This window comes from Helianthus annuus, chromosome 16 (genome assembly GCF_002127325.2).
Source record: "Helianthus annuus cultivar XRQ/B chromosome 16, HanXRQr2.0-SUNRISE, whole genome shotgun sequence".
Classification (NCBI taxonomy): Eukaryota; Viridiplantae; Streptophyta; class Magnoliopsida; order Asterales; family Asteraceae; genus Helianthus; species Helianthus annuus.
Window position 1 is genome coordinate 135,593,577 of NC_035448.2, and position 12,166 is coordinate 135,605,742.

At 39.2% G+C, this 12,166-nt stretch overlaps 1 protein-coding gene across 1 annotated transcript; it reads right to left on the reverse strand.

Annotated features, from left to right (window-relative positions):
- Positions 1 to 152: 152 nt before the first annotated feature.
- LOC110919657 lies at positions 153 to 2,381 on the reverse strand. Its single transcript, XM_022163921.1, has one exon. The coding sequence runs from the start codon at positions 2,379 to 2,381 to the stop codon at positions 153 to 155; it is 2,229 nt and encodes a 742-aa protein (XP_022019613.1).
- Between the last annotated feature and the right edge of the window lie 9,785 nt (positions 2,382 to 12,166).

The window sequence follows — 12,166 nt, forward strand, 5'->3', positions numbered from 1 at the left end:
GAAAACATATCGTATGCTTTCATTAACTTGGAAACAGGCGCTTAGGCCAATCATACATTGTGAATAAATAACATATAGGGCGTTTAGCCAATCATAGGAAAGCAAGTAGGTACGTGGTCCTCATCAGAGGAGTGGCTCATGGCCTAAAGTAGTTACATATAACACTTGCGCAATTGTTGCGCGTTCCATGTGCGCGGGATGATATGGCCATCCAATGTTCGCAATTTGTACGCCCCTTTTCCTAGCACTTCATGGACCAGGTATGGGCCTTCCCATTTGGGTGCTAGTTCTCCAGGGCGCTCGGCATTCGAAGCTTCATTGTCACGGAAAACATATTCTCCTGGAGTGAAGGTACAAATGCGGACTCTCGCATCGTAGTACCTTTCCAGTTGTGTCTTGTATTTCGCCTCCTTAATACGCGCAATCTCGTGTCTTTCTTCCAAGAGATCCAGATCGAGACGGCGCTCTGCTTCATTATCAACCGTGTTGACTGCTGTCAATCGCGGTGAGGGGAGACCAACTTCTGCCGGGATAACTGCTTCCGAGCCGTATACTAGGCTGAAAGGAGTTTCGCCGGTGCTTGTCTTCGGCATGCTTCGATGAGCCCATAGGATGCTTGGGAGCTCATCTACCCAGCCTCTTCGCTTTGTGCCCAGTCGGGCTTTTATCCCCTCCACGATGCTTTTGTTGACGCTTTCCACTTGACCGTTGCCCTGAGGATGCGCAACGGACGAGAAGGTATGTTCTATCTTCATTTCCTTCATCCATTTTTGAAGATCCTCCGAGGCAAAATTGGTACTGTTGTCTGTGACAATTTTGAGTGGAATACCAAATCTGCAGATGATGTGCTCCCAGATAAACTTGCGCACCATCATGGCAGTGGTTGATACGAGGGCTTTGGCTTCCACCCACTTGGTGAAATAGTCAACAGCCACGATTATAAACTTTACGGCTCCCGGGACATCTGGGAAAGGTCCCACCATATCAATCCCCCATTGTTGGAAAGGCCAAGCAGTGGACACTGGGATAAGATCATTTTTGGGGCGCAGGGTCTTTGGAGAGTGCCGCTGACAGGAGTCGCATTTGTGCAGCTCCTTCAGGGAGTCGACATGCATCCCTGGCCAGTAATATCCGGCGTTCATGATCTTCGCAACAACCATGCGTGGTCCCGCATGGATACCACAGATCCCTTCATGGATTTCTCTGATTAAGTAATTCGCGTCTTGGGAGTCTACGCAGCGCAATAAGGGGCCCAAGAAGGATCTCCGATATAGAATACCATCATTCATTTCATAATGCAGGGCTTTGTGCTGGATTTTCCTTGCCTCTGCTTTGTTTTCTGGGAGTATCCCTTCCTGTAGATAGTGAATTATAGGGGTCATCCAGGATGGCTGCCCTATTTCGATCACGTTCACCTGGCGCAGCAGGACTGATGGATTTTTGAGCACTTCAATCCTTACCTCCTTTGCAAGATGCTGAAAGGAAGTTGACGTGAGCTTGCTTAAAGCGTCTGCCTGTTTGTTTTCGGATCGATTGATGTGTACGACCCTGTATGTCGTGAATTTCTGCAGCAGCTTTTTTGCTTGATCCAGATATAAGGCCATAACGTCGCCCTTTGCGTCATAGAATCCGTTGACTTGGCTGGCGATCAAAAGTGAATCAACGTGTGCTTGTAGATTTTTAGCCCCCATTTTAATGGCGAGGCGCAAGCCTGCCAAAAATGCCTCGTATTCTGCCTCATTGTTGGTATTTTTAAAATCCAACCTGATAGCGTATGTAAATTCATGCTTTTCAGGGCTCACTAGCCGCAATCCGGCTCCTGAGCCGTCCTTGTTTGAGGCACCATCTGTGTATAGGAACCATAGCCCATCTGATGTATCTTTTGTGGGAGCTTCGACGATTTCACAATCTTTGACCTTCTCCGTTGGGACTTCTGTGATAAAGTCTGCAAGAACTTGACCCTTGATGGCTGGGCGCGGCCTATACAAAATGTTGTGGCCCCCCAGCTCGATCGCCCACTTCGCTAATCGCCCGGATGTCTCCGGTTTTTGTAATATCGTCCCAATGTGGAAATTGGTCAATACGGTGATGACGTGGCCTGTAAAGTATCGGCGCAGCCTTCTAGAGGCATGTAGCAGCGCTAGTACCAGTTTCTCCATCGTTGAATATCTTGTTTCTGGATCTGTGAGCATTCTACTGACATAGTAGATTGGAGTCTGAACCCCGTTTCTTTCTACAAGCAATACCGAACCCACTGCCTTGTCTGATGATGACAAGTACAAGATGAGCGGCTCCTTTTCAAACGGTGCGGTCAACGTTGAGAGTTCGCTCAAACACTCCTTCATTTGCTGAAAAGCGCTTTCTGGTACGTCCTTTACCATTTAGCATTGATAGTGACTGCCAAGTATTTTTGCATTGATGCAAGGGATAATAAACCTTTAGCAAACCATAAGCTTAGCAAACTCTGGATTACATTCATAAGGACTCCATATATTAAATATGAGGTATAATTTACCAATGGAATCTTTAATGACCTCTCTCCCATCCTCGGAGATAATCCTTTCATAAGAATCTGGAGTACTCTTCCCCAAAAAGAGTATGACAATATATATTATTTATTTTATTTTATTATTTTTTTCTCATTGTTTTCTATCGTCTGCGAATGCCAAACTATGTTTAATAAGAGTACCATATGAGGATTTGCGTATCCTAGTGTGTCCCATAGATTACTTCCATGCCTGATCAGTATGGAGGTTTAATGCATGGGATCCCCGAAGATATCCCAATGGTCATATTGTACTAAAGTCGACTAGTAGTATTCAAAGAAGATATCCAATATAAAAATGTCCTTATAAGTATCTCTACTTAGGGCATCTTTGCAATGGTAAAGGGAATGTGTCATTTATCTGACACCGACAGCAATAGATGAGCCAAAGCCTGAGAATGCGGAGATCTCTGACATCTCTATGTGTCATAATTAGCTTCTTTATAAGAATTACCATGTTTACCTTCTGAGAGGCAAGAGGATGTTAGGACAAACATCCCGCTTAGGGCTGCAGATATTGTAAGAATCTTATATCTGTTATTACCAGCGAAATAGGAAAAACTAAGAGCCAAATCAATAAGTTTTAGATAAGGTTTCGTAAAGCCAAAATTCAAAGTTCTAAGAATTCCGATTTTTTTTGTAAATAAGAAAGACGGTTCATCTTGCTTACGCATTGATTACCGCGACCCTATTTAGACAATAACTAGGAATCCCCAATTGCTGCCAGGATCGTCGATTTATCACCTTAAGATAAGCTTTTCCATAATAGTTGCTATATAGGTATCAAGGTGGCTCCTTTGGAAACCTTGTATAAATGAAATATTAAAACATCCGTTGGATGAACGAGACTTTGGGAAGTTCACTTATCAGGATCGGGAAGTTGCATTAGAAGCAACGAATAAGATCATACGAACCCCTAAATTTTCTGTAAGTTGCCAGTATTCGGCAGAAAATCAAGAATTAATGAAAGTAACAACCCTCCTAAGTTCTTGTTAAGGAATAAGGTTCAACAAAAGATATCACCCTGAAAGGTGTACCAGTTTGTTAAATTATCAGGCTAGTTAAGCTCTGAATATATAAGATCATTCAAAGGAATCGAATGCATCAAAGATCAAATAGCTTATAAGCTAAAACCTATTTAAGGAGCTTGGCGGAGCTCGCAATGCATTACACACTAATAGTTTAAGGATATGTTTCCCCAATAAGTCAAGAAGCATTATCACATAATGATGTGCAGAGTTATGATATAATAAGAAACCTGCGTCGATTGAGGATCGATAAGTTAAGAAGCTCCAAAAAGGATACATGTACCTATTATAGAGGTCAATTTGAAAGCTTAGAGAGACTCCAGATATGCTATAGAAGTTAAATCCATTATGTGACAAAAGGTACTTCCAGCATTTTAGCAAATCTCGAGGTCGAGATTTCTTTTAAGGGGGTGAGGATGTAACACCTCGTAAAATCACGTCCAATGATATATTGACACGTGTAATAAACCCTAATAAAGTCCGATGTTGAATTTAAGGGACTAATTTTTCGAAAAATCGAAAACTTTGATAATAAAAGGACTGGAAGTGTTAGCATACCTAAAATAAGTTTCCAAATAACCTCTCACGATGTTTATATTCACAAACGTGCCACTTGATGAATAAGTATAGTCGTTTGCGTAATTAATTGAAAGTTTGCGCAATAAAAGGATTAAAAGCGTCAACATGTTAATTCTTACCTCTGAGTGACCTTCTAACAAACCGGGAGCTTAATAATATTTAATTATACTCTCGGGAATGCCAAATGATGGCCATCTAAAGTTTTTATGCCTATAAGTAAAGTTACGCGCAACTTTGCAAGTTAGAGGGGCTAAAAGTGTCAATATGTTTAATTATACCTCTGAATGACCTTTTAGCGAACCCGAAGCATCGTGATGTTTAATAATACTTTCAAGAATGCCTAATATGGATTAGATGGGGCTTCAATGCTATTAAATGTTGTAATGCGCAAGTTTGCGCAATAGAGGGGCCTAAAGCGTCAACTTTTGAATCTATGCCGTTCGGTGACCATCTAAGCGAGCGAGAGCGCATTAATATTTAAGTATATGCTTGGTAAGGATAAATATGGGTCATGGAAGGCTTGAATAACATTAAACGGCATTTCGCGCTACTTTGCGCAATTTAAGGACTATTTGCGTCAAACTGTAAAAGTATGTCGATTCGTATGGTAACGGACCTTCCGGAAAGTGTCCATGAGTTAAACATGCCCTAATTATCATTTCTATAGCTTATATTCAGGCTTAGAGGTGTTTGGTGCGCAAAAATAAACTTTAAGGTCATGCAGGGACTAAAAGTGTCAAAAAGTGCACAAGTTTGCATTTTCGCGCATATCTCACAATCTGAACATCTCCGGACACCCAAAAATTTATGTAAGCACTAAAATATTTTATTTTAGTGATCGCCTTGATAAAATCCCTTTCGTCGCGTCGTTTGGTTCGTTTTTAGCGTCCGTCCGTGTTTCGTCGTAATTCGACGCATATCGTGACCATACGGCCAAACGAACCGTTGTCCGACATGTTTTTGAACATGTTTCAGGTCCCCTATATTTAAATATCATGGTGGAACTTTAAAATGAGGATAACGGGCCTTGAACGTGCCTAAAATGACTTTAAAGGCTCACAGGGACTGATTCTGTAACTTCAGAAAGTTGTTTTGCTGGTGTAGACCTGCAGGCGGGCCGCGTGAAGTCTGCTGACCCCCATACGCGGGCCGCGTAGGCTGATCTGATGCAGAACCAGCTGTTAACAGCCTGGTTCTTGCTGTTTTCATGTACAAACTGCTTTCTAATCCCACAAAATCGATACTGGGGGCAACCCACAGAATTTTATAAGCGGTTTAACACCTGGCAACATCTAATTCGTTCCAAGGATCCTATAGATGCATGCCCTTTCCATTAGTTGCAACATTTTTGCAACTTCAAACACCCAAACATGTTCCAATCCGATTTGCAACCATCTTGGATCTTTCTGGTGTTCTTTGATCGTTCACTCAGTAATTGTAAGTGCTCCTTTATGTATTGATCCTTGTTCTTGATTTATTTTGGCCAAGAACACTATATTTGACTTCTGTTTGACTTTTTGATTTGATCATGAAATGATCAGCAAAAAGTCCAATTGAATCTTATTCTACGATGGTAATCAAGTTGGTTATAATCCATTATGATCATGCTTTCTGATTTCCTCGATTTCTAGTCTAATTGATAAGTCAAAGTTAATAATCTAAAAGTCAAGCTGGGCAGATTCTTAAACTAATCAAACTGATAATTTAGAGATTATGGATCATGTTTTGTCACTTAAATAACTTGGTAATTGTTACAAGAACATGATAAACTGATCAATTTGGTGAAATTGCTTGCTGGACTCAAAAAGTCTAACAGTTTGATCAAACCCTTGATTTTCAAATCTGACCCGATTGACCTTGTTTTAGAAATGCTTGAGAGTCTCTTTTGGACCAGGTTTCATATATGTATAACTCTCTGGGATTATACAACTTGATTCAACACTTGTCCGATTCATATGCATGTTACCGGTTTATGCTAAAATATGACTATTTTGCCCTTTTTGCTATAAAACGCGATTTTTGAAAAAGTGAAAGAGTAGAAACCTTTATTACTGATTTATAAACTTGCACCAAAAATTTGATATCAGTTTGAGGTCCAGATTAAGAGTTATGCCCGATATCGTAATTTGAAAGCTTTATGTTAAATAAACGGCGTAATTAGCATATAACCTATTTAAGCCTACTTTTTGATACCAAACTTTTTACCCACTGATGTCATATAATATTTTGGGATTTTTGAAGATTTTTATTTAATTTTTGGCGGATCGTATCAAAGGTCTCTAAGTTTAATTCGGTTAATTCCGGTTTTGACCTTCTTGGCCATAAAATGAGTTTTATAAATCTTTTTGACCCCGAATCTTTTTCTACTGATTTTTATTGTTAAATAAATTATTTTGAGCCTTCTGGAAATATAAAAATATCAGCCTTCTTTTGAAAACCCGAAAACGGCTCTAAATCGCCTTTTAAGCGTTTTTAACGCATAGTATGTACTATAACCATATTAAAAATATAAGATCTATACCTACTGAAGTATTTAGCATATTTTTATATAATAACAGTAAGTATAAGTTTTTGAGCTCAGGTTTCCAGTTTTGACATTTTTAGCCCTTGTGAAATTACCAAAATACCCCTACGGTGCATAGTTTGATTTTAAATGATAAGTTTCATAAACGGGTCATACCCTACTGTTATAATATGTCAAATTAAGTATATATACTGTATAAATCAGACCTGTAACTCAGAATTCCAATTTAACTCTTTTATAATCTCTTAAATGACCAAAATGCCCTTATAAGGCATAAATTGAGTTTAAATTCATCCGGGGCATAATAGAACATAACTTGCTGATATTATATCATATTTAAAGCATATTATCTCGGGGAACTTGCATATGACTCTTTTGGATACCCGTAACGCTCTTTTAGCGTTCGGTTCGGTTTATGTAACTAGTTTGCATAAATTGACCGAAACGGGTCAAACGTTATCATTTTTGTCTCAAAATCCAGAATGTATTTAGTATACCCATATTATACAAGTATTCAAACTTGTCGGGTCTAAATCACATTCTATCCGGTCTTCGCTTAATCGTGCGCTTGAACCGTATCATCCTTAAAACTAACCGGCCTGAGCATAGGCTTAAATGAAGACCAGTTAGTATTCTAATTGGTTATTTATACCATCATTCCAGACTAGAGCCTTCCGGTAAATTGTACCTACGCTTACTTAAGTGAATACGGCTGAGTTATTATAATTCTTCCTATTTAAGACAGGAGCTAGCTCAGGTAAATACTCTTAACTTATTTTCCCTATTACGGGCTTGGGATACGGTAATATAAATACCGCATGGTCAGGTATGGGATTCGAAGACCAATGAGTCGGGAAATCCAAATAACCTGTTTTTAATTCGTATTGCTTGACTGAAACATTGGGGGTTAATGCGACCGTGTCCTGGATATCCTTGACTCATTAAATGCAATGGCCACGACCTAAGCACGGGGTGTAGGCATACACCTGACAGATGCTATATGCTTATTAATCGATTATACCCAATAAGGGATTCCCAATAAAGGAATAGTGGTGTGTCGGTTAATCTTGAACCGGCATAGAACCGGGCCCCGTATGTAGAGCAAGTTATGTAAAACTGATAACATGAGATATAGTTTGTCCCAAGTATAAAAGATTAATCTTGCCTTGCGCATCTTAATCAAGTGTCAAAATAGTTTTGTGCCTTGCGCGCCTAAACCAATTTTCATAAACTCTTTTCAAATGAGTCAGTTGAGTGTATTTACCGGTGAAAACTGACGTATTTTCCAAAGTCTAAGTGACAGGTACAAGTACGTAATAGGCTGGAAGCTGCTCAGGGCGTTAATAAGGAATCTTGCAAGTTCTAGGCGCCTAAAGTCTGTTGAGCAATATTTAAGTTTTAAGATCCGCCTGTGGATCCTCTACTTTCCGTTGTAGTACTTGATATTACTTTATATTCGGATTGTAATATATTTATCTTTTCCTTCCGTTGTGCATTTATATATTGTGTTGTTTGACTATGATGTTATCAACTACGTCACGATACTCCCCACCGGGCCCACCGGTGACACGTGGAAATTTGGGGTGTGACAGGTTGGTATCAGAGCCAACATTGAGTGAATTAAACACTAGCCCTTAGTGTTTAATCTCAATGACACAGTAGCACATTCCTTGACCTTCTGAGTCTAGACTTAACTTAGGAATATTCTCAATCCTAATCTAGAATTTTTGCTTCCAAATTTTTGCTGGATATGTCGCCAAGCAAAGAAGCCGTAATAGAAATTCTCCACGTCTGGAGCCTTGAAATGCTGGGCTTCGTACCGCGACCCGGATTAACGTACGACCAAGGAGAGGACATTCAGAACAAAAATGAAGAAGAGACTCCTTTTACTGAAGATCGTTTCCTTAAAAGTCTTTATAACGATATTTATCTTTTGGTCCCTTTGAGGAGAACATCATTTCTTTTAAGTCTCTTTTAGGGCAATTCTATACCTCTTTTAAAACCATTGGGATGTTTTATCTAAATTTCATTTATATCATTATATATGAATATAATATATGAAGTAAATTAAAATAGCAATTCTGTTATAAGATCTACCATTATAATAAAATGGAAAAATCTAAAAAGGACAAGACCTGGCCTCGTGTCATATTAAGACCGGCCAAGATGGCAGTTCCTCAATTTAGATTCAGATCCCTATAAACAGTTCAATTTAGAAATTGTTCTGCGATAAATATTAAAAGAATCTTAAGAGTGAAACCTAGCCTGAGTGTCATTATAAAGACCTGGCCAAATGGTAAGACCTGTTTAAAAGATTCGTATCCCAGTTAACATCTGAAAACATGTTAACACTCTCGGCAGATGTGATTCGTTGGAAATCACACACGTTATTAAGGATTCTTCAAAAGATTCCTAACCAAGTTTAATGATCTCTGAATCTTGGGTTTACATCATCAATTAAGATGATCATATTTTAACCATACGTGGTAATATAGTGCCTACGGGCCCTGCTCATTTCTACATGAGCCAAAATACAGTGGTAGCTATGACTCCCTGTCAGAAAAAGGTAATGAACTAGGTTCAAACCTCAAGGCTTTGATTCTCTGAAATCCTAGCTTATAAGTTATAAATGTCCTTGTGACTAGGCCTTTGTGCCACCTTAATATCCGTAATGTTTTATAACTAGGATAAATTGTAATGCCTCGATTCTCAGAAATCATGACTTATAAATTAAACTTGTCTACTCGACTAGGCCATTTGTGCTATTACTAACTTATAAATTAGGATTCATGATAAAAATCCTGAATAAAATAAATATTATTCCTTTTTCTGTTAAGTGTATGTATTAAAAGGGAATCTTAAAAGGTTTGACCTAGCTGGAATGTCATTGAAGACCTTGCTAAGATGGTAAAACCTGTTTAGAAGAGATTCAGATCCTGATTAACACTTGAAAACGTGCTAACACTCCCGACAACAGTGATGCGATAAAATCACGCTTGTCATCTCTATATTAGGAACTTCCAAACCCCTTAATTAGCCTATATAATCGATAGGAATCATGGCTAATAAACGTCGAACATGAGGTACACATCTAAACATCCACCTGGGATGTATACCTACGGGCGAAGACGCATACATGAAAAAGATAGTTTTATTTCATAACTTCTTGTCAAAACAATGAGTTATGAAATTTTCCAATCCAAAGGAATCATTGATTATGTTTTAAAACTTCCCTAGTGACAAGGCGTCTGTGCCATCAAAAAGACCTTTGGAACAAGCCTTTATGCTATATAAAGTGTCGGTACGACATTGACAGTCGTGACGTATGTCCCCTATCTATTAAATATGAAGGATTATATTCCGTTCAAACTCCAAAGATGGTTTATCTAAAAACCTAGGCCAAGCATAATCAAATAAATTTAATACTATCTATTGGTCCATATGGTTGAGTTACACCATGACTATTTAATCGCCACGTTCGACAATTCGCTGTATAATTAAACAATTTTTATTACATGGTTAGTTAGCCTTCAATGCTTCACCACGGCTGACTCCTCTGGGGCTCACAATCATCTAGTTAGTCAGAATGATGTACATTGACTAGCCTTTGTGGCAAAATAAATTATCTTCCAAAAGATGACGGTTGTAGTCTTTGACTCTCTGTCCAAAGGTGAAGAACTATGTTCGAACCTTAAGATCTCTGATCCAATAAGATTGCAGCTTATATATTAATGCCTTAAGTGCCATATTTTGTATGTCCTTTGTGACAAGGCCTTCGGGCCTATGATTATTAATGTCCTTCATGACAAGCCTTCCAACTATCTAAAGATTGTCGTTATGACAAGGACAGTTGTGACATCGTGATCCCCAGTCAAAAGGTAATGGACTCGGTCCAAACCATAAACACAATTGATGGTCCTTTTTGACCTAGGCTAAATATAATTGGCATACTTTCTAGTAGCATACTATAAGGAAGTTATAAACCTAACAGCCATTATGGTTTAGTAATACCATGACTTTATAAATCATCTATTACGATGATTCCATAATAACTTGCATCTAAGCATATGTTATTTTTGGTGTTAGTACCAAAGCTCCAGAATGGAGGTTTCCGACGAAGCACACAGCAATACAGCGGCTAAAAACAAGGATGCAAATATAAATATAAATGTTAATGGCACTACTCTTCAGGCCTTGATTAGCGCAGCAATTAGTGAAGTTGTGGATAAGGTCCTTGAGAACAAAAAGGAACCGAGTGTCACTCACTCAAAGATCCATACGGAAACGCATACATCAGCTCGTAAGGAGAGCTCCGTTCACTCTTCAGATGAAAAGAGCGAACCTCAGGAGTTAGTACTCTATGATAAGCCCCGTTCAACTGAGGGCGGGTGCACCTACAAATATTTCGTCTCATGCAAACCCAGAGATTTCAATGGCGAAAAAGGAGCAATTGATGCTATGGAATGGCTTGAGGAAATGGAAACGGTTGTGGACATCAGCGATTGTGCTGATAAGGACGTAGTAAAATTTGTTTCACAATCTTTTAAGGGAGAGGCTCTTGTATGGTGGAGGGCCATGATGCAGTCCACGGGGAAAATTCCCCTATACCTTATGGGATGGTCCAAGTTTGTGGACCTTATCAAAGTGAACTACTGTCCACAACACGAAGTGGAAAAGATGGAGACAGATTTTCTGACTCTCACAATGAAAAACCTAAATTGTAAGCAATATGTTACTGACTTCAACTCCCTATCTAGACTGGTACCCTACTTAATTACCCCGGAACCAAAACGCATTGCGCGTTTCATCGGTGGTTTGGCACCAGAAATAAAAGAGGATGTTAAGGCTTCAAGGCCAATCAACTACAGATCAGCTGTAGATCTATCCTTGTCTCTCACTCTAGATATAGTGAGACAAAAGTCGTTCATGAATGAAACTAATGACAAAAGACAAAGGGAGGAGGATAACTCTCAGAATCCTAAGAAGAGCAAATCCAAGCTCAACAATAACCAACAGGATTCCAACAAAAAGCCTACATGCAAAACCTGCAAAAGAAGACATTGGGGGCAGTGTCGATTAAACCAAAAGATAAAGCAATGTGGCATCTGTAAAAGAGCTGGCCACCAGTCCCACGAATGTAGGGACATGAAGGATGCAAACTGTTTCAGCTGTGGTGAAAAGGGGCACATCAGTACTAATTGCCCTAAGGCTGCCAAGAAAGGAGCAGCTAGGTCTGGAAAGGATAAGAAAGGAACCGCCTGGACTACCGGTTGAATACCTGAGACAGTGCACATCGATAATAGCATTAGGTACGTCCTTTACCATTTAGCATTGATAGTGACTGCCAAGTATTTTTGCATTGATGCAAGGGATAATAAACCTTTAGCAAACCATAAGCTTAGCAAACTCTGGATTACATTCATAAGGACTCCATATATTAAATATGAGGTATAATTTACCAATGGAATCTTTAATGACCTCTCTCCCATC